The sequence below is a fragment of the Cataglyphis hispanica genome, chromosome 19 (assembly GCF_021464435.1).
Source record: "Cataglyphis hispanica isolate Lineage 1 chromosome 19, ULB_Chis1_1.0, whole genome shotgun sequence".
Taxonomy (NCBI): Eukaryota; Metazoa; Arthropoda; class Insecta; order Hymenoptera; family Formicidae; genus Cataglyphis; species Cataglyphis hispanica.
This window is the reverse complement of record NC_065972.1, coordinates 2,696,777-2,719,864: the sequence shown is the minus strand read 5'-3', so window position 1 is coordinate 2,719,864 and position 23,088 is coordinate 2,696,777. Positions and strand designations below refer to the sequence as shown.

Here is a 23,088-nt window from a genome sequence, read left to right as displayed (position 1 = left end):
GGCTCGTTTCGAGGGTGCGAGATTGTGGGAAGGGGTCGACGGGATATTTCAAAGTGGGGCGATGGCGGTGGGTTTGGTAGGTAACTCAGGTAAAATGACAGAGATGAGCGGCTCCGTTCCCTTTTCCACCCGATTCCACCGAATTCGCCGGGAGAGAAGCGTCCCCGGGAAAATGAGGGAATCAACTTTTCCATTGCGGCTTAATTTGTTTCCATTGAAAATTTCACGTCGCCTATGCAAAGTGGGCATCCCTTTCTCGCCATTTCGTTTTCCAGTAACATTATTTTGTGAATTTAAACGTTGATTTTTTAAATGCGCTTGCGCAAGTGTTTTCGAAAAATAAATTATTTCATAAGATAAAAGCGTATTGTAGGGAAGGTTGAAATTTACGACTGGGGATATTTCGATCGTTGAAATATCCTTCTCGTTTCGGATTTTGAGAATCTCGTGAAGATGGCGATAAACGAGCGATCCGCTCCGCTCCGCGCGTCGCATCTGCATTCGCAACACGCCGCATTAATTATGTATTCAATAAATTTTAAACGCATTGAAATGAATTCAAATTGCAGATTAATATTAAACGGCGTGCGCTAATTGGCCGGCCAATTATGCGGCGTTAATTAAACATTAGATGCGGCGGCCGCTAATTCGAGCTGCGTTGCGACTTGCGCGATCTACAGATCTCTCGTCGAGTTTAGAGAGGAAATTTATATGAAAGCGGTGTCATCTATAGAGGGTGTAACATACATTTGCATCTTGTTATACCATCAGCCGAGTTTTCCTTTGCGTACCGACTGCGACCGTATTCTCTTCGATAGAGATACAAAATATTCTCGAATGAAAACTTTCACAGTGGTAGGTTTCTACTTTTTACCGACATTTTATTGAATCGAATATATAATTTATTTAAAAAAAAAATTAAAATTATAAATTTTAATTAATATTGCTACGTCGAGATATAAAATTCGCTCCGTTTATACACATCGTAATAAATTAATAATAATTTACTGCAAGGTATTAAATCTCGACATTTATTTTGAATCTTGCAGCGAATAGAAATATGACAAATGGGAGAGAAGAGAAGAATTTTATTTTATAGAAAAGGAATATTTTATTACACTCAACTACACGTTACAATATATTGATGCGTGTAATTATGCGGGCGCACGTAAAACATCTTTTATCTGTTTTATATGTAAGGAAGAAACGCAAAAAGCGTGGGCAAAGATCAAAATTAAAAATGAAATCTTTCAGTAAGAAGCGTTATCAAACCAACATGTTTATCTCTGATATGTCCTCGATTAGTTATACAATTGTAAGGCGCGTAAAAATTGCCGAAAAAAATCAGAGAAAATTTTCAATCGAAAACTACTCCATTTCTCATTGATCATTATATGTATATTTTTTTCTTATTATTATTAAAAGAAAAAAAAATATCGAGTATCCGCCCGTATCTCTCTCGTGAGTATCTTGATTATATCAACCACCAAATGTATTACAACGTATTGACTATATTAATATCCCACTCTCTTAAATTGAATCAGTGGAAATGTCAGTGATTGAAACGGTGACGATATTCTTTTATCAATGAGTTTTTTTTTCTGATCTTTAGTGAAAACAATCACATTTTGTTATTTCATTTTATGCTTTATTGATTATGTCAGAGTTGAACTAGTATTCAAATTCAGAAACATCTGCGTTGTGTTCCTTTACACTTTTAAGATGTGATAAAATTATAAAAAAAAATGAAGAAGATGTTATTGTTAGTCAAATTCAAATATTTTTTTAACAAAATATATTGTTATTTATCTTATGATTTTAAAATCTCACCGATTGAAACAGCTAGATACTATTACTAATACTTTTAGTGAGATTTCATGCTATTGGCAGTGTTATTCTTACAACTAAAACTATAGCTTATCAATGATAATACACTGATTCCATTTAAGAGAGCACCTTACGTAGCTTTGTTCGATTGGTTATGCAGCTGAGACGCGATTACGTGTCGAGTTAAAGTTAAATCTTAACAGCGAGTGACGGAGATATTAATTTACTCCTTGACTATATAAAATGATAAGAGCAATTTCGATTTTGTTCATCTTTACTTCTCTCATTCGATTCGCGTAATGTGTGCGTTGTCCATGTGATGTTATTGACGGACAATTACATTTAATCTGTATGCGAATTACAATTAATTTTGCCCTTGAAATCAATTGTATCTCGAAACGCTTAATATACTCTTAGACTTTTTTTGAAATTCACCGCAGGAACCTGTAAGCGAGAACGCATTTTTTTTTTTTCATACACATTGTTGTAAATTCGCTGATAGAAAATTTTCCTTCTCTCCTTTTTCAATTCTCTTGCGCGTCCGATCCTCCAACCCATCTCGAATAAGTAGTCGCGCCGAGTAGTTTCGGTTATAGTGGAGTCTCCTCTTCCTGAAGTTATTTCGGGGTCGGAGGCGGGGGTGGTGGTCATACAGCACTTCCGGTGTAAAAGCTTGTCTTGCTGGTCAGACCCCCGGACGCTCGCTTCTTCCTCTCGCATTCCATCGTGCTGAAGGTGTTCTGAGCGATCTGCGACTTGCGCTTTGGATTCTGCAGGGTCATGCTGCGCTGACTGGAATTGGAACTGGAACTTGTACCGGGTTCCGACACCTTGAGGATGCCTGAGTGTATCGTCCCGAAATTTTGATATATGTACTGCGACTGAATGGCCGACACGGACGTGTTTTGATTCTTCAGGGTGATCGGGACGGTCTGGCCAGCCAGACTTTGGTATCTGGTGTCGTAACCGAACGGGGTGTCCAGCAAGGAGGACTCGTTCTTGTCGACGTAGCCGCTCAGTCTGGAATCAAGGAGACCCTCCTTGTCAGCGAAACCGCTCAGTCTTGAATCCACGATATCCTGAGCCTCGGCGCTTCTCGCGGAGAAGTCGTTGGTGTATCGTTGTTCCTGGCCCGACTCCTTGTTATCCGTGAAGGCTATCATGTTCTGCCTGGAGTCGGACAAGATCCGGGAATCGATAAAGCCTTCCTTGTCCGTGAAGCCGCTCAGTCGGGAATCCACCACGCTCCCCTCGGTCTTGTCGAAGTTGTACCGCGGATCGATGCCCTTGTTATCCGGATAGGCCGGCAAGACGTGGGACAGGTCTGCCTTATCGACGTAACTGATGGCCTGGGGATTCGAGCCCGCGCAGATATCGGGCGCCGACTTGCAGAGCAACGACGTTCCCTCTTCGGCTATTTTTTGAGGCGCTAGGACACACACAAGCGCGGACTTATTTTTGCTCCGGATAATTATTATTGGTACAACAGGGTGTCCCGCAGAATCTCGAATTTTGTTCTTTTTTTTTTTTTCACGATCATCGGGAATTTTGTCGGATCTCAAGATCTCAGCACGCTCGATAGAAGATATCTCCGATATTTTTGTGATCCCTCGATCTTTTACGCGGGACACCCTTCTTTACTTGAATAAGTTCACCCACTTTTAGCCGGCTGACCGAAGGGTCGTGTCTGCGGCGGTCCCGGCGATTTCTGATGCGCTCGCACGAGATATTCCGAGCTGAGGCCTCTCTGCTCCCTCAGCTTCCTCTCAGCTCCCGGGACCATAACTCTCACCTACAAGAAAAACAGAGAGAAAATAAAAGGCATGAATATTCTCAAACCCCATTGCGAGAGATACGGCGATAAAGCTAGGAATCCACTTGTTCAACACTCAGCAGTGTTTCACAGCGTGGTTGGCGTACAAGTGGATTTGTAGCTTTAATCACGCGGGTTAATTTGCGCGGTTAACGGTAGTTTCAATCGACAACTTCACCATCTCCTCAACCGTGGAAAAGCGTGCCATGTAGCCGGACATGGTTAAAACGGCCGCCACTTCCGCGAGCATCAGCGCTAATCCCGAGAGCTGAAGGCACCAGCCGTAGTGGTACTGAGGTAAACCGTTATCGTCCATTTGCATGCCGGCTGTAGACGGCAAGCTGTACTTTCCCGGCAGTTCCAGTGACGCGTCCGATAAGGCTGATGCCAGAACTATCAGTCCGCCGCCCAAAGAAAGACCTGAAATACGATTATTCATCCATTACACATTTTTTGCGATTCGTTCAGGAAATAATGTTGATGCAAAGAGTTTAATCTTTTTCTCCTTTGTTTTTAAAACATTTTTTGAAAAGCTAGTTACACACATGCACAATTTAATCTCGCATCGATATAATTTTAAGATTAAATCACTTTAAGTGACTTTATTTTAAATCAAATCGCGAAATCTAATTAAAATCTTATATGAATACATGCATATTACATTGATACAAATTAATTGTGACAGAAATCGTTGGCTTTAATCGGCATTATATATATTTATAATATATTTATTTATATTTTCATAAAAATATTTGGAACCGCGAGAAAGATCGGAGATCGTGAGTGCCGATTACAGAGATAACTCTTTCCTTGGAACATGGCAACCGGATATCGCTCCGGTTCGATAAGCTATAAAGATTTCATTCCGGTCGCCGTCGTCATGGGAATCTTCTACATTTGTCGAGAGAAACGACGTCGCTCATATTGCGAAGCGTCCCGCGGTTTACGGAAGATAGAGATGATCGAGTTATAATAAAAACGGGATTGGCAGACGCAGGAGACAGCTTATGAGAGGGAAGCAATTGTCCTTTCGATCTCCGCTTTCTTGCCGTTGCAATGTTGCTGCTCCCGTGGATACTAAAATCCGTTCCCTTCGACAAGAGGAATTGTCTCGATGACAAAATAATAATCTCGCGTTCAGGGACCTCGGCAAGTGTTTCAGAGCGATTGATTCACATTTTATACGGTAAATGAGCACTCTCATTACGAGCGATTTGAAGTAACTTGGACCTTTACAGAGATTTATTCTATCCTTACTATCGAGAGTATATCTTTTTCTTTTTTTTTTTTTACCTTTCTCGAGATGTGAAACACGCCTTAGACGCGTATTCCTGCTGCGAAGAGAGACAAATTTAACGCGATGATCCCTCTCATCGCAGGTTGCATAGAGAAAAAGAATTGTAAAAATCGTCCACAAGTTAATCAGATGGATGCGTGTGCATTGCGCCACGTCGTTGTTACGCGTTCGTTTTTGCGGGAATATAAAGGATTAATTTCGTTACAGCAGCCGCTAATTCCCCCGGTATGCGCGCCCCTCCGGGTGTATGCTTCTGTACTCGAATAATATCTGACTACGCGAGCGAATGCCACGTATATACACCGGCGGGTAACTTCCCAGTTTCCGTTCCTGTTTCCACGTTCGTCGACTAAATTGCAATTACTGTTAATTAATTGAGCAAAGGTTTGCATAGCTGTCCGCGGACAAAGCAAGGCGTGACTACACCAACGAAGAAATTCTAGACCACGTCGATTATAATCTCGCGAAACTGCATAAATAAAACGGAGGTCTCTGACAATCCAGCAAAGAGAAAGAGAGAGAGAGAGAAGTAATTGTTAAGTGTTATTGTATGCATGTTATTTTAGGAAGGCAAATTAACTAGAATTCCAGTTTAGTCATTTTATTATCTTATTCCTTTAGTTTCGATGGAATTCTCGCTTTACTTTTTATAAAAAACTTTCTTAAAAATTGAATTTAAATTTCTCGCATAATACGAATCATTCCTCGAGATATACACACGTCAACGTTAATATTAAAAAATAAAATCTCTCACAAGAAAATATTATACGTCGACATCTCACTGTGACATTTATACAGATAAATTATAAGGAGAGAGGCCAATCATTTATTACGTATTATTATTGAATTAACAGATATATACGTCTCTGTACTCTGCTTGAGAACTTAGTTTACATCCTGTCCAGGTCACCACATTTCCCGCATTTCCCCCCGCGATCCCTTCGCTGATTTGCGGACGCTCGTCCCTCGCCGAGCATTGAGAAAGCCGGGTTCATCAACAGTAATTACAATCCGCTCGTCAAACGGGGACCGAAAGTTGCCGGGTCATTGCATTCTCTTTCATCCCCCTTTGTTACCGCTCTTCCGAAAGGTGACGCACGTGTACCCTGTGCTCGGTCCCTTGAAAGTGCCCTTAGATCAGAGTTGACAAACTTGATTCGTCTTATTGGAGTTCTCTCTCTCTCTCTCTCTCTCTCGGCTTTCACGTAGGGGATCAGTAGGAGATAGTTCGCCGTTCGTAGCACGCTCCGGTAATCTCAGCTAATCAAACTACGACGCGGCTACCAAGGCCGGACATCCCGCCGGAAGTGGTCGGGGATTTCTCGACTCGTTTCTTGTCGGGAAGCCTGACGGGCGGTGTCTCGAACGCGACGCATACCAAAGATATTGGCAGCTGTGCTTAAGAGACATTTCACTACCATTACTTTGACATCAATGGTCGTCTTCTATCGATACAGCTTTTTCTGCCGAAAGGTATGTTTGCGTGGAAAAACGCTTGAATGCAAATGGCACTTTTGGAGTACAAAAAGAGCGATTCGATGATATTTTATTCGAAAGCAAGTTTTGTTTCTTCCTATTCCAATAATCTGGATCGAAGAGCGTTAAAAAATCATACGATTCTCCATATGTCAATCGACACCGTTATAAACGTTAATAATTTTAATAATAACGACGAAAATTCACGATAACGACGACAATAGCGATAACGAAGACATAAAAATGCGCTGAATATATGAATAAAAAAAAAAAAAAAAAAATTCATAAAAATTGACGCAGGCGAGAGAGGCGCCGCGCGTATTTCGTCGGTGCCCGAGCGAGCACGTTTATATACATATGTATATGCGCGGCGGACACGCGTGCCGTCCGTACACGGTCCACGATGATATGTTGCCAGTGGGTCAAGTTATTTAATCCCGCCGGTATAAACCATAGCCGGCACGTCCGAAATTTATGCACCGGAGCCGCGCCAGAATGCACCACGCTGGGCGGACGGATCCGAAATATTCGCGCGCGCGTCCTCCCGGAAGACCGTTCTCTCCCTCGCCCGGTTACGGCAAACTCGTTACTCGTCGTAGCGAGTCCTTGATATCGAAGACAACGTGCGATTCCATCCCCCGAGTCGTCGCGACTCCGAATCGCAATCCCCGCAATTTACGGAATTCGATATGTATTCCGACCGTACTTCTTCTCATTTTTCTTTTTTTTTTTTTACTTTTTTCTTCTTTTGGCAAACGTCCAATAAATTTTCGCTTCACCCGCTATACCGATCTAGCACAGTTTGTATGAACAATTACAATCAGCATTTCTTTTTTTTTTTAGTATTCGATTCGTCCTGTTATCCGATGGTAGCTATTAATCATCGTGTAAAGAGACACCGGTATCGTTTGTACATTAAACAGATTTTTTGCTAATCCCTTAGTAAAATAGAAAAGCGTAGCTTGAATAGAATAGCAAATAATGATAAAGCTCTATCATTGATTGCAATTATTTAATAAAATGTTATATTTAAGAAAATGATTACTTTTAGGTTTTATTTATTTATTTATTTATTTTTTTTATTTGTTTCAAGTAATTTTTATTTTTGGATATTACACGTCTTTCTCTCCTTCGAAATTCTTTTTCCTATTTAATTTTTACGTCTCCGCGCTTCTATAATTGTATTTTATGTATATTTAATTTATTCTTCTTTCTCTCTCTTTAACTCTTCCTCTGTGCACGTTCTATCTCCGTCTATCTTTAAAACGCGCGATGAATTAATTAAATCGGATCCGAGAGAATTTCTCAACAGAAAACTGCGAGGGGGCGTTTTATACTGCGATCTGGAATTAATTAAAAAAAAAAATAAAAACAACAACAACAACGAGCGCTCGCGCGTTCATTGGCTCATTCGTTTGCATGTTGGTGCATTCCTCGTCTCGTTCCTTAACGCGCATGCTGTAAATCCAGCAACGTGCATTCCTACAGAATACGGGGATCGCTTGTCATCGCTGTCGGTGGGGAATTGGATCGGTCATTCGATATCGCAGACGGTATTCTCGAAATTCGAACGTCCTGTATTAATATTAAATTCCGTCGAACTTGGCCGAACGATAGCCGAACGCAAATTATACGCACGATAGCTTTAGATCCGCTTCACAAAATTTCTACCGCGATTCGATCGAGCTACTTATCTTCTTGTTTTTCCAGCTTTGCTCCCAATTTTTTTTTTTCCACTTTTACTTATTTTCCTTTTTGAAATACAATGGCCTCTCAGACTTGGTTGCTCGTGACCTAAATCCTCACGTATTTATTCTTTTATCGCGGATTTCTCTTCGTGTATGAAACTTGAGCAGGAATCGAATATAAAGAGGATATGTTAAAGATATCACTTAACATACAATATAGAGCGTATATAAAGACATTTATATATAGATAGATTATGTAAGAGAGAAAAAAAATGGCATTTTTAATAACCGCGCTGTTTGCGATATTATAAAAAACCGTCTCTATCTCGCAACAAGATAAAGTGTTAAATATAAAACTTTCAGCCTCTATTTTATAAATGTATTTCCCTGATTAACGATCGCCGAGTATTTCAGGAATTTGCGACCCACTCGATATATCGAAATATCGCGTGATGCATCGATCGAGGTCGTATTACGGCGATTAAATCTAACGCGATATCCAATCGCGTATTGCTTTTGACATTGTCGGAAAACGATTAATTTTATAATTCCACGCTGAATATAAAATCTGCCCGGGGGATGAGGAAAGAGAGGAACGGAGGGGGGAGGGGGCAGACTGGTTTGTCCGTGCTTTGTCCGTAAATAAAAGCGTATTAGCGAACCGTGGCCTCGTAATTCGTAAAAATGATTAATGCCACGGTGGGAGATGCTCGCGAAATATGTGAAATAATGCGCGAAAATAATGTCGCTTCCAGTGTTTACGGGGAATTTTCATAACGCCCTGTGTATCGACGTTATCACGCATATCTTTCCCGAACGCGATGCGTTATTAATGCCGGGTATTAAAAGTGGAACATACATACGTACGCTTATATGCAATATCCCATAGGTAGAATTTAATTTAACGTCTGAGCACGAATGCTCTTCTCAACCCCTTCTTTACGCGTATTAAATCTCTCTAACGATATAGAAATTTAACAGTTTGTATATCGCAGCTATCATTGATTGAATTAATAAAACAAAAAACTCTGTTATTGCGGACAACGGCGAAATATTCCTATTAAATATTCCAGCAAAACCCGTGACGTCAGAATTCCATTTAACTATCGTTGCGGCATAAAAAATTGCGTTGGATTTAGTAAAAAAATAAAAAAAATTTTTCAATCATTTTCAAAAATTAACATCACACATTTCATTCGTTCCAAATTTTTCCCGCGTGTTGGAAGAGTTTATGTCAACGATCGTATTTGAAAGTGTCGGAGGGTGACTCGCAATCAGCCGCGGCGCTGAATTATTCAAGAAACGTTAAACGAGCGACAGGCGCGCAAACAAGTTCGCGTACACGTCATATGATTCGTATCCGATCGCGTAACTAGACGCATCCGGTTGCGAGCGGCTATATCGGACCATCGTGCAAATCTACCCGTCGATACTCTGATTTTATCTGGCTATAAGTAATTCGCGCGGGAGCTCTAAATAAATTGGGATACAGAGGGAGGGTCGCGATGCATCATGTCCCGGCGAGTCTGGTATCAAATTCTTTTTTTTCTTTCTGATACGCGATCGCGTGTCAAAAGGCCGCAAAAGTCAATCGCGCGCGATTTTACTCTTTCTCGTTTTATCTTTCGAGCAACAAAATTGCTAAAAAAAAAAGGATTAGAAATTTTCACACGCGCCTAATTTGAAGAAAAATATTAATTTATTGCGTTTATAGAGGATTATATGAATGAAATTTATTTTCTCTTTTTTTTTTTCAAGATTTATAATCAAATTGAAAGATCAAATTTATTAGAATAAATTATCTAAATTTTATATTTTAATTTTGAAATTAAGAGAAAAGAAGTAATGCACTTAAAATGCTATATAATATTAAAATTCTTTTTATTTAAAAAAATAGATAATTTTCTGAACACATATTGAGCTATATAAAATTTTTAAATATTTAGAAAATGTGAAACATATAAAAATAATGTCAAAATCTTTGGTACGTTGTGGAAAAACTTTTTTAAGGAATTCTTTATTATAACAGTTTTAAGAGATATCAGAAGACATCACTTTTTTTGTCTAATTATGTTCGTAAACAAGAATATTTTTGGAGCAAAGAAAATTTTTTCTCTCTCTCTCTCAGGGAACTGAGAGATCCCTTAGAAGAGACATACACACATACACACACATAGGTTTAAGTTTCTCGATGCTCCTCCGAAAAGTCCCCGGGATTCACGCTGGTCGCTTTTCTTGCGGGTCGAGTGGCGTAACGTCGAGCACGTACTAAGAAGTACATCCCGCGTGATAATAACGACGTCGTTAGGCGACTCGGGTCCTCCCTCATCTTACAATGACTCGTAGAGAGAATGCAGAACAGAGTCTGCGATATACGGTCCTTTGGAATCCGCGAATCTCTCCGCATAAGATGTTCTTAGATTTTAGAAAAAGGATCAGCGCGCGAATTGTCATTCTCTTTCTCTCTCTCTCTCTCTCTTTCTCTCGGCGTGATCCTTCATTTCCGCAACGACGATTTACGACGGTTGTCAAAAGCGAATTGGCTGTAATCTTTACCCGTAAGAGTCGACGCGTATATATCGTCACAATGCCATCCTGTAATGGCTTGCGCACAATTTACCGGGGACGCGGAACAGGCGACGCGAGAAACCAAACAATCGATTCACCCAGTAGCGTCTTAGAGCAGCTGATGTGGGAGCAGCATATTTGTGTTCGTTCGACCGTGAGCGAGCATTGTTGCACGTTGAACGCAATAACAAGCTGCATTAGAGTATCTCCCCCGGTATCGTCCTCCTTCCATCTCCAAAGAGCGTACGATAATGTCTTCTACATATATCGCATCCCCCCATCTTCTATACCCAGACTATTTCGCCAGATATCGCCAGTTATTGCATTGTATCTTTTATCGCTTCCTTGTCCGATTTTTTTTTTCTAAATATTCTTCAATTTCTCGCGATTTTATTGTGTAATTCTTCGCAACACGTGTCAAATGAATTTGACACATGATAATCTTTCTCTTTAAGGATCAAGACGCGTTTTTATTTTTAAGATTAAAGGGAATATTCTCATAGGATGTTTGTAGAAGATATTGAGATATTTTATAAAAAATCTAAAAAATGCATATACCTTATTTTTTTTTATCGGAATATTAAAGAATAAAATAATTGCAAAGTCTATAATTTATATATATATTTAAAAAAATAAGGCAACCTAGTCATATTTTCGAGAGCAAATGAACGAGATCAAAGAACTTGAAGGCTGCGTCGATTCTGGGATATCCCGCATGTATACAGGTGCAATTTTGAGCTGTATACTGGTAATTAGGCAACCGCAATTAATCACATGCGCATCAAATATTTGCACGAGCGCAGAGGGGGGAAAGGGGAGGAACCGCGCTTTATATACAAATGTACTATAATTTATCATGTTTCGCTCTCGTGCCGGATTACGTCGTCGGTTTGATGAACTTTTTCCACGTACTGAGAAATATTACAAAAATACGAAAACATTCTGTCGTACGTCAGGGAAAATCTTTGAATATCTGTAAATTAATATAGGAATCGAGATGTGCTTTTAATGATTAATCATAATGTATTTTATATCATTTTTTATTAAATGTATTATTTTATCAAATTATTTTGTATTATTTGGAGACTTTAGATATTAACTGTATTATTATTTATTGTATATATTTTTCGCAGTGGAATTTCGAAATTTATTTGGAATATTTAAAATTTTTATTCTCATTTTACACAGAGGAAGAAAAAGTCGGCAAGATTTATAATCTAATCTTTCATTTAGATGAAGCCGTCATCCTTCTCCTCGCAATCGTAATTAAAACTTGAAAAGTTTTTAATAATGAAACACGTACTCTCTAATTAAAGAATATGTTTGCGATGATAATATTTAATCTTTATTCAGGTAAAGCAACGCCAGGGGTTTTGTCGAGATATCATATTTTGTTTCGTCGCGGCTGCGAGAAGTTACGTTATTATTGAGGCAAATAGAAAGCGGCCATGTCTCACACCGCGCGCGAGCCCCTTAATTCAATTATGGTCATTACCAAGCGGAGCGAGCAACTTCGCGCGAGTTATTATAAACTTACAACTTGCATTGTAAATTATTAACACTCCGAGCGTAGCGCTGGACCGCCAATACGGTGGCTTAAAATAATTCGGCGCTTGATAACGCCGTGGTCGCATTCCTTGAATAGAGCCGCCACTCTATTAAGGGAGCGGAGCGGCGTGAGAGGGAAGGCGAGGGTAGCGCAATTTGAATAAGTTCGAAAAGGACGCAGTTTGCCCGCGGGGCTTCTCAGAAGGGAAGGAAGAGAGGAGAGGAGGCGGCTGGGTTTATTCAAATTGAACGCGACAGAGGCAAAATGTCTGACGTGCCCGCGGGTTGTCAACTTTCCATTTTAAGTTCGCTGACGTATTGAGTCGAAGTTTGCAACCGCGTAGTACTTCCGAAACTAGTCCACCATCCCCGAGAGAGAAAGAGAGAGAGAGAGAGAGAGAGAGATGGGGTAGACCGATCCGTTCCGACAGGTAAAATATTGTTCCGTTATGCCGTGCCGCATTGATTCTAGATATTACAGGTGGGTTTGTGTGCCCCCGCGGACACGCCTGGAAAATATAAATAACAGTGACGGAAGTGCACAGAGAGATCAGTGAATAACGGAGAAATATTATTAATGGTCAACTATCTCTATTCTTTTTTTTTTCGAATTTTACTTGTAAATTCATCGATTTAATAAACACCTCCAGACTTTGAGATGAATTGAAGAAACTGAGCATATCATTGGAATTGAAGATATCTAATATTGATATGAGATGTATTGAAGCATAAACAAATTTTTTAGTAAATTGTAATTTTCTCGATTTTATTAATAAACTTTTTTCTTGCAATCAAAAATTATGTTGAATTACACTGTTAAGGAAATATTACTCGTTAAAGTGTCTATTTAAAAAATTCTTATTTTTATGTAAAATTATGAAATATTTTCCAATGTGTGAGACACCATGTATATAAAAATAAAAAAAAATGCCATATATTTTTCTTTATCGAGAAACAAAGTTTGGAGGTAAAATCCTTAATTACCCTGATAGTTTGAATTTTTAATCTCGAACTTCTCGCGTCTTCATGTCTGAGAGATGCGGGCTCTGGCTTTTCCACGACACAATGCGGGTGGAAAATTTAGTCACGCGGCCGACGGTTTTCCCTCACGGCCTTTATAATAAAGCTTAATCTCCGTTCTACGCTGCGGCGTTTTAATGAACGCGCGCCTCAAAGCGTTTATGAGATATATGGAAGATTTTTCTTCTTTTTTTTTCTTTTGATCTGTTTGCGCGCGTGTTGTGGCGCATGCGGCGTCGCGATTTCTGCCGAGAGAAAAATACGGATTAACATTTATTAAAAACATAGATTATGTGCACATTAACGGAGCTTGGAGAACATTTCGCAACCCTCTTCGCGCATTTAACCGCGCTAATCTAAGAGAGGACGCGAATAAAAGAAATTTTATTATCTCGCGCTAAAAGCTTTCGCAACTTTTTAACGTGACACTTCGTTTTTCCTTTTTTTTTTCAGAAGAAAAATCCTTTAAACATTTTTCGATGATGCGCCCGCGAAGAAATGTCTTGGAAATTTGCGAACGCAACATAATTGACGATTAGAATTATTATTATTATTATTATTATCGAATACGGATTCCTGCAAAGACTTTTAATGGAATCACGCGTTGTCATTTGCTTTGGAACTTTGAGTGCCACTTATCTTTCTTAAAAGTTGCGACATGATAGAAATAACGAAATTGCAAAATAATCTGAGAGGACAAGTCGATGATATAGTTGGGATTTAATTTCTCGCATAAAATCACAGCCAATAAGAACTCTCGTATGTTTCCGCGGTATATTTTTGTTTTCTTTTCCTTCCTATCTCTTTCTCTCTCTCATACATGGGATATTCCATAATTTTTGACACTTTTCACTTTCAATTTCAAGAGTAAAAATAAATTGAAATTAAAAAATATCGGGACATTTTTCTTAATTACACAACTTTTTTCATTATATGTTACTTTTTCAATATTTATAATTTATAATGCAGATATTATAAAAGATGTCTAATGTTAATTATTAAAACGCGCTGTATCTTCTCAATGCTGTAAAAAGAAAATTAATTTTTCAGGAATCTTTAATAAATATATTAGTTTAAGCATTAATACCTCCCGACACGATCTCACGACTTTCTATTCGAAATAAAAGCGGTGAATCAATTTGGCTAAGGCAACGGATTCCGAGGAAAGTCCGTGTCGGAATTTCGGGAATCGACGCGACATAAGCCTTCGAAAATCCGGTTGAGGTCGAGACCAAAAGGTCTCCGGTACAATATAAATCAGAGTCCGACGAAGAGAGCCGCGTGTCACACAGCCCGGATACCGCGCTCTCGTCTTCTATCGGTATCTTTTGCGTCGATCTCTCTTTCCCGCCATTTGCCGTCTCTCTCCCGGTACGTAATTACGGGCCTTAAGGGTGCTGCAGAACTTACGAGCTCTTTTACCGTCGTGGCTGCCGATCTCGCCGTCCGGCAAAAAGAACATGCGCAATAAAAAAGAAACGTTTAAAGGAGAAGCTTCCTCCGCTGCTTAAAAAGGAATTCTCTCGCGGATGGGTAAAAGCACGACGGCGAGGGATGGCGAACGATGAAAGAATTTATCACTTTTCAAGGTCCAGTCGCGAGGATAACAGTGGGAGAAAGAGACGAGGATATCGAGAGGGATATCTTTCATTACCGCATTTTGAAATATTTTATTTGCAAATTATCGAAAAATGTGATATTTGTCTACAATTTTCTGTGACAAACGCGAAATTGTTGCAATTTTATATAAAAAGATAGAAATGCCCTTGTTCCTCTCGTTTTTTTTTTTTTTTTCACTTTTCGATTTTTCACTTGTACAATTATTCTTAATAAATAAAAAATTTTTGTATATACTTGTATTTTTCGTATTCGCGTCTTTTCTGAAATTTAGGATCTTTCAATTCTACGATTGGCAATCGAAATCATTTTTCCAGCAGTCGCGAACAAGGCGAAGTTGTTCCGCAGTCGTGCAACCGTTTCCGTTGAGGGGAACGAGAGGAACAAACAGGACGAGAATAATCGTCCTCGCGTTCGCTCAGAGGGGCGAGAGGGGATGGAAAGACGCGGCGGCTTCTCACCCTCGGTTCGAAACAATCGCAACTATGCCCCAACAATTTATAATTCCGCCTTGCAGTCCCTCCAGCGTTCCCTCGGTGAGGGATCGCCTCTTCCCCTCCCCCACCTTTCCTCCTTCTTCCACGCCGTGCACAGTTAAATGTTATTACTTCAGCCGTTGCAGATAATTTCCCTCGTTTGTTCGCCGGGGCGGATTCAGTTTCCCTTTGCTAGGCCCGACTTCGCGAGAGGCGAAGCCGTCAATTTTGAATTCACGCGAGAAGTACGGGATATATAACGCCATTGGTAGAAATAACGCCTTGGCTTTAGCCAAGTCGGCAAAGCGAGTCAAGTTAATTATTTCCTCACTTTTATCAACTCGAGATAATGAAATAAAAAAGCGAGAAATTTTTATCCCTCACCTGCATTTTACTACGTGAAATAGTATATTGTGTATTAATTTCATATATATCTTGACTCTATTTTCTATAAAAACTAATATTTTTCATACATTTTTGTTCTTGCTTGATAGAAATATCAAAAAAAAAAAAATCTGACAGATCAAGGATTTAAAATATTTTATTGTCTTATGATAAAAATTTAACATATTTTATTATATTTATATGTTAATTACCTCTTTCGAATATATCTTGATTTAATATAATGGAAAATTAAATTTACGATATAATAAAACTTTCAGTCGAGAGAAACCGCACAATGGTACGTTTTCCAGTAACCGATGCGGAGTGCAGGAGAGAGAAAGAGAAGATGGAGGATGGTTCTCCGCTTTTTAGTCGCCGACATTTTTGTTTCCTTTCCCTTCATCCCCATCGGCGCGGGGTTGCGTGCATCGGTGACTGCTGGTCCTGCAATAGCGCTCTTTTCTCCGCGGCAAGCACTCCCGGTAATGCGCTTCTTGGTGCATTAACCTGAAGCAGGCAGAACGCATATACACGTATGTACGTCAAATCTTTTGTATCCCTCCTTTCCCTCTCCGATGCACAAACGCGAGCGTAGAGCTTAATGCAAACCACCTTCCGCGGAGAAGAAATGAGCTTTCTTTCCCTCCCCTTAACTATATCTTCCGCAATCTCCTTCGCAATCGTCCATCGTTCTACATGAGACGGTGGCTTTTTCGCCACCAGTTGTATTACGATCACTCGAATTGGCGATGCAAATTTTTTCGCCGATTTCATTTCTTTTAAAACAACACATTATATGATTTTCTTAAATATTTAACGATATATTTGGATATTTGAATTTTTTTACCATCACAAGTAATTAATAGTAATTAATAAAATTGAAGAAAGACTTACAGGATCTGATACAAAGAGAGTTTGTAAGAAAAGTTAAAAATTTATGAATCAAGGGAGAATGAAATATCGCGGAATTAATAAATTGCTTGTCAATTAAAGCGTTACCAGAACATGTCATAATTGTATTTTTTGTATCACATGAAAAATTCATTAAATATATCAATAATACAGATTTTTATAAAAATCACTAACTAAAAAAGAAAATATAATATGAATTAAAATCTGCGTTTGTCAAAAGATGTCGCACAACTATCTGGGAAGGATGATGATTACATTTACAATTATGTAACTTTTTTCGTATCTTTATTCCACCCTCATATTCTTCCGAACTTTCGCGACTTCGAGAGAAGATTCTCTCGAGAAAGTGCGAGAAGCAAGGCAGGCGGCAGGTAGAAACCTTGAAGAACGAGAGAGGAACGTGAAACAAAAGCGGATGTCGCGGTCGAGGGGGACGAAATCGTTAAAAGGAATGCGCAGTCAAGCGAAAGAGGCCTCGAGAGAGATTGGCAGTGGGGAGGGTCGGTCGGCCAGTTGAAATAATGTAGAGAAAGCTCTAAAAAGCTTCGCCAGAAATCCAGGAAGACACCCGCCACCCTATTCCATTTCGCAGTTCTCTCGCTTCTCCTTATTCTCCTCCAAGAGAAGAAAAATTTTCTCTTTCACCTCGGTTTCGACTTTACATTGACAATATTAATTTTACAAGTGCTACATTGATCGTCTCTTTTTAAACGAATTCAGATAGAATTATATTCAATGAAAATTTAACGGCAGGTTACAAGCAAATTTTTTTCAATATATTCAATATTAAATATGTCGAATATTTTATATACTTGATATTTCATTTTTATTGTAATAAAATTTTTCTGAATATTTTATAATTATGAAAAGATGATTGTTAACATTCAGTAATAAATAACAGACCGTTCAGAATCATTCTGTCCGATTCGGATTCGAATTGTGACATGTATATGTTAAATAAAAAATTTTCTTATCGCAAATGTTTGCGATACGAATGTATGTTTCAAGAGATTTAAATTTACATAACGATATTAAACAGATGTCGCTAACAGCAGATATGAATCAGACCTTGAATTTGTATCTTAAAATAATTGCTCCTTTTTCGTCTACTTATATAAATATAACATATCTAAAATTTTAAGTCGATAAAAACATATTTTCTTATTTTTAATCTGATAATGTTAATCTGGGTCATGTAATATATACAAGATATTTTTTATTTTCTTGTTAAACCGTGTGTGAATTTTAACTCCATTTTTTAAATGATTTATAATCTGTGATAAAATTCGAGACAAAATTATATTTACAATTTTACATATACTATAATACAGAAAGAATTGAATAAATAAAATACATGCATTTATAAGATATATAATATATTAGGGCACACATGACATACACATAAAATTATAAATAGAATTCCATCTTGAATTTTATCACGAATTATAGATTGTAATTATAAAACGAGCTTTATCCATATTGAAAGTTTAGTGCTTCCTGGAGTTTCTTTAACTTTGGACAATTTTTTATCAATCTTTTTATATTGCGAGGAAGTTGGCGGTCAGGAAGCGCGCGATAAATAAAACACACATGTGTGCACATTAAATACACATAACGCTCGGCATCATAATTCTTCTTATTTTGACGGATTCTCTCAAACAGTTGTATTTCATATCGCGCGACATTAACACGCGTAGTTTCGACGTATATTTTGCAAATATTTTTTACACTGTTTATAACTGTTGTTATGCGAAAGCCATCACCTTTGTATATGCGGACAGACTTCGATAGAGCGCGGTAATATTAAATAGAGGCACGAGGCTTTTGCAAACGCGGATAGCACTCCCACTTTTCTGGGAGAAATGAACGCGTAAAGACGGATATCTTTATTCTCTTTGTTGTATGATTGTTTTCAGTTTCTGTGATAAGATAAAAAAGAAACGTGCAATCCAAGTTACGAAAGTATTATTTCTCCAGCCCCGCTAAATACACTACACAACTGTTTTAAACTGTTTGTTTTGATTTCTTCTCGCTCGTCGTTGTTGATATACATTATACTACTTATTTTAAAATGAGGCTGACCAGTACGATTAATTTGATCGCATTTTGCGCATTCGTGCTGTTTGTTGATAATAACGGTGTAACGAAAGGTTACCGTGTGAAAGATTATTTCAAAGTTTTACGTGGGCTGTCACAAGTTCACAAGAACCTTCGATATGGAATTCTCCCAGGTAATTATCCTTATTTTGTTCTAGAATAAACGTATCAATTATTTTGCATACAGGTGAAGAGATTGCGATCCTGACATTTATGTTATTTAAATAATTTTTATATTCTTTTACATTATGCTATTTAAATAATTTTTATATCTTTTTATCATCCAACAAATAATATATAAATAATCAATAATAATTTGTATATAATTTATCTCTTGATTTTCATATTTTATCTTGTTACAAAAAATTATATATCTGTAACATTTAAATTTATTATTTAAAATTTATCGATCCAATCTATTTATTACATATGTATATAGGTACGCTTTGGTGTGGCCGGGGAAATATTGCTCGCGACCATTCCGAATTGGGTGTGTACAACGAGCTGGACACGTGTTGCAGAACGCACGATCATTGCGAGGATTACATAAACCCTAAAGTTACAAAATACGGACTGTATAACAAATACATTTGCAGAAGGTACCGCGATACATCACGTTTATATGTCCCTTTACGATCCCTAAGCGCGCAAGCTCACTTTTGACTTTTCGCAGCTCATTATGCGAGTGCGATTTGCAATTTTACAATTGCTTGATGCGAGTACATGGCTTTTACGCATCCACCGTGGGATATATATATTTCAGAAAATGCAAGCAGTGCTTCCGTACTTACTACGATTCTGAGGAATGCATAAGAGAGTAAGTGATATACGTATGAATGTTTTGTTTTGTTTTTAATTGCGCCAAAGAAAGTTTTTATCAAGTGAGACTAAAATGTTATCGAGTCAATTATCAGTTCAATGCCAGACGCTAATGTCGATGATTTTGCACGTGCCAATATCGCTATTAACGACAGGTATCATCTTGAGGTTTGCTTAATTGTTATCCATCAATTAGCTCTCGCGAGTGAAAATTGAGCCGACGTCGAAATTGTTTGTTATTTTGACGTCGATTGATTCCCCGTCAAAAACATTCATTAATTACATCATTCATTAGGGGTCTCGAAATAAGCGAGGAGATGGATCAGAAGGGCCGTCGCGTTTTCTGCGCAAAGTTCGACGAAAATCCAAAATGGGGGCATCGACGCAACGCCACTTCGCCGGGATCGATCTACGTCGACGAACCTTTAACCTTGCCTGATGATGGAGCCGCGCAGCTCGGTTCACAATCCTATTTCGCGAGCGATAGAAAATATTCCATGGATGAAGTCGACGCTATGAAAGCTATCGAAGATAATTATTAATGCATTTTCATGTCGTACTTTACGCTCGCGGATTCGCCAAAATTAATAGGTAACGAGTTGTAATCTCTTTGAGGAGATTATGTAAAAATTCAATTCTGCAGTATTAAAAGATAAATAATGCCAGATAATATATACATTTTTTATGTATAATTTTATATTTAATAAGAATCTCTCTCTATTCAAGACAAATTTTCTATTTAATGATTAATAATTAAAATTGATTAACAATTAATTATTAAAATGATGAATAATTAGTAATTAAAATTTAATAAACTTTTGAAATGTTTGATATTTTATAATAAATATTAATATAATTTTTTTTCCCGATTTTTCTTTCGCAAACTTTTCACTTGTAAAGGCGAGGGGCACGAATTGCCCCCCTAAATTGCACATACCTAAATGGCACTGCGGCTAGAGAAAGAGAGAGAGAGAGAATCGTGCCCTCCCGAGTACGATTCCAAAGTCCGCTCCGAAATTGCTTCGTCCTCGATACGACAGCGCAAGAGGGTTGCGGGGGAGGGGACGGGGAGGTTACTTGAAAATCCGTCGAGAATTTTATCGCGAGACTGTAGGCATGGGCGGTCGAATGAGCGAACCTATCTCCATTCCGCGATTTTTTTTTTTTTTTCCTTTCTTTATTATACCCTTTTGCAGCTTGGGAATTGTGCTACCCTCGGCCGTCGTCTCACCCCTTTCCCCCTCCCCCTCTTCTTTCTCACGCGAAAAGAATGTTCAATTATGCAAAAGTGCGCGCGTGAAAGTTTCGCCGCGGGAGCGCTTGTTTCTGAACGAAGGATGTTTCTGAATTAATATTGACGAGGGAAAGAAGGAAGAGGAGGGGGGGGGGAGCGAAAGGGTTGTTAATGCACCTCAACAGTCAGCGCGTTGTTAAAAAATTGTCTTCCGAATGCACTTTATCGCTACACTTTGCGTGTCCGCTTTGCACGTTTTTGACAATCTCTTAATTCGGACAATACGTGAAAAACGGATATATCTACTTTATACATTGCGCGCATTTATAATTAAGTAAGAAATGTCATATAGATGTGTACGTATAGTATATATGTGTGTTGGTTTTTTAAATCCACACGCGTTTCTCTTACGTTACTTAGGCGAATAATATATTACCGAGATAAATTATGTATTCCGATGAAATAACCAACAATATAAGCCAAGTTATACGCGGATGGAAATAATGGAATCACGTATAAAAATTCTACCATGATTTCACATGGCATATGGGAAACGTTCCACTTCTGTCAAATCAACCGGAAAGCTAAGTTTCCCGGAGATCAATCTCCAGTTTCGTTCGTAACATCGTCTTATACTCGGCGATATTCTCGCGCGAGCGAGCTTCTTTCATTAAAAGACACGCTTTTTATATTTCTCGACGTTTTATTAAAAAGCCTTTAAGAATATTGCCGTGACTCGAACCTCGCTCGTTTGAAATCTCCCTTAAGTGCCTTGTATTATAGAGTCCTCTTGAGAAAAATGGCGATTGCTAATAAAAAATGTACGAGGAATTTTCTTCCATTCGTCAGGGCCGAAGCGGAAAATATGAAAGGGCCTAATATCTTTGCACGATTTTCACTGTAGTTTGCACAGGATTTCTAATTGGAGTTTCATTAACCTGAATTGAAACGGGTAATGCCAACAGAATTTTAATTGGAGTTTTTTTTTTCATGGATTTTTTTTCCCAGTCTTTTTAATTCCTATCGACGGGAAGCACAATCTTAAAGTAATGTTACATCACGGTACCTTTTTTACAGGACGTGCAATAAATTGTCGGCGTGAATAATTTCTCGTAAAAAACGAGGAAAAAAGTGTGGAATAAATTTCATTAATCGCGTTGTTTTCGAGAAAAATTAGCTGCCCTCTCTCTTTGTTTTTTCGCATAAATAATGTGTGTGAATGAAAAGGAAATATAAAATATTATATTAGATTAAAATGTTATATGTATAAATATTAATATTATATATATATATATATGCGTAAATTTTCTATAATATTATATTTTTGATATCTTGAAAAAGAGAAGTTATAAAGAAATATTTGCTACATCTTGAAAAGGTATTTTCTTCTCGGCTTGCGCACGGACGAAAAGCGTCGCCCACATGACGCCACTATTTTCTCATATATGCGACGCTACCCTTCATCCATGTCGACAAAACCGCGGGTGGTTTTTATTAAAATGTTGAACCCCTCTTTCCGTTTCCCCTCTCGCTCCACCACCGTTGAAGAAATCAATTCGATTCTCGGGCGATATTACCGGCCTTTTCTCATACCTTTCAATTTCTACGCCTCTCTTACCCGAATTTCGATTTCGTTTGAATCACGCACGCATATCGACTTACCTGCCTTGCCTGGATTATCCGCGAGAAAAAGGCAAAAAAGATTGGGGGAGGGAGGGAGGGAGGAGAATATGAGGGAATCGACGTTCCGGAAAGGGTTGGAAATGGGAAGGCGTCGCGTTTTCGTCGTCGACACGTTTTAGATCGCTGCACCCCCTCTGATTTCGTAATCCGCCGGATCCCGCGAAAGGGCGCATAGATCATTTTCACCCCTTTACAGCACGAACGCGCACATTCCGGGCGCGAATTGAGACATCGTCTCCGAGAATCGGGTTGTCGAGAGAGTATAGAGACAATGCGTGGAAAACTTCTCAAAGAAGAAAAGAAAGATTACATGTTTCTTGTATAATAAAACTTGATCATCACACTGTCTATTAAATGATTTAATATCGCGGAATATAAATAGAGGCATATAATGCAATTGGGGTTCTAATTTAATTCACTAGAGCTTTACCAAACACAATTAACATCCGTTCGAGTAACATTCTTGGAATTCTCGCATCTTCTTTTTTTTTTTTATTTTTTTAGATCATTTCTTTTTGACCGCTCTATCGATTGTGTACTCGATACGAGCGAGGTAAAGAGTTAAAAGTAACGAGAGCAAAGAGAGAGCGGTGGTAAAAGATTGTTTTCCTTTGCCGCGTTTGTTCGTC

The 23,088-nt window shown here is 38.5% G+C and overlaps 3 protein-coding genes across 14 annotated transcripts in view; 2 read left to right on the top strand and 1 right to left on the bottom strand.

Annotated features, from left to right (window-relative positions):
- Positions 1 to 16,081, top strand: part of LOC126856581 (homeobox protein unc-4-like) — a 120,532-nt gene extending 104,451 nt beyond the window's left edge. For 4 of the 6 annotated variants that reach the window (XM_050605214.1, XM_050605215.1, XM_050605217.1 and 1 more), the window contains one exon: positions 16,026 to 16,081. The gene's annotated coding sequence lies outside the window, so the exon portion shown is untranslated. The remainder of the gene's footprint in view (positions 1 to 16,025) is intronic. The other 2 variants (XM_050605220.1, XM_050605219.1) reach the window with 1 other exon arrangement.
- LOC126856578 (uncharacterized) overlaps positions 1,079 to 23,088 on the bottom strand; it is an 87,352-nt gene continuing 65,342 nt past the window's right edge. For all 7 annotated transcript variants that reach the window (XM_050605212.1, XM_050605211.1, XM_050605206.1 and 4 more), the window contains 3 exons: positions 3,819 to 4,060; positions 3,487 to 3,619; positions 1,079 to 3,256 (listed from right to left, as the gene is read on the bottom strand). In XM_050605212.1, coding sequence (XP_050461169.1) covers positions 2,475 to 3,256; positions 3,487 to 3,619; positions 3,819 to 3,962 — 1,059 coding nt within the window. In that variant the 5' untranslated portion in view covers positions 3,963 to 4,060 and the 3' untranslated portion in view covers positions 1,079 to 2,474. The remainder of the gene's footprint in view (positions 3,257 to 3,486; positions 3,620 to 3,818; positions 4,061 to 23,088) is intronic.
- LOC126856584 (phospholipase A2-like) lies at positions 18,303 to 20,262 on the top strand. The gene is made up of 4 exons (XM_050605227.1): positions 18,303 to 18,857; positions 19,163 to 19,322; positions 19,397 to 19,540; positions 19,838 to 20,262. Exons 1-4 carry the CDS (start codon positions 18,698 to 18,700, stop codon positions 20,082 to 20,084), a joined length of 711 nt encoding a protein of 236 aa, XP_050461184.1. The 5' UTR covers positions 18,303 to 18,697; the 3' UTR covers positions 20,085 to 20,262.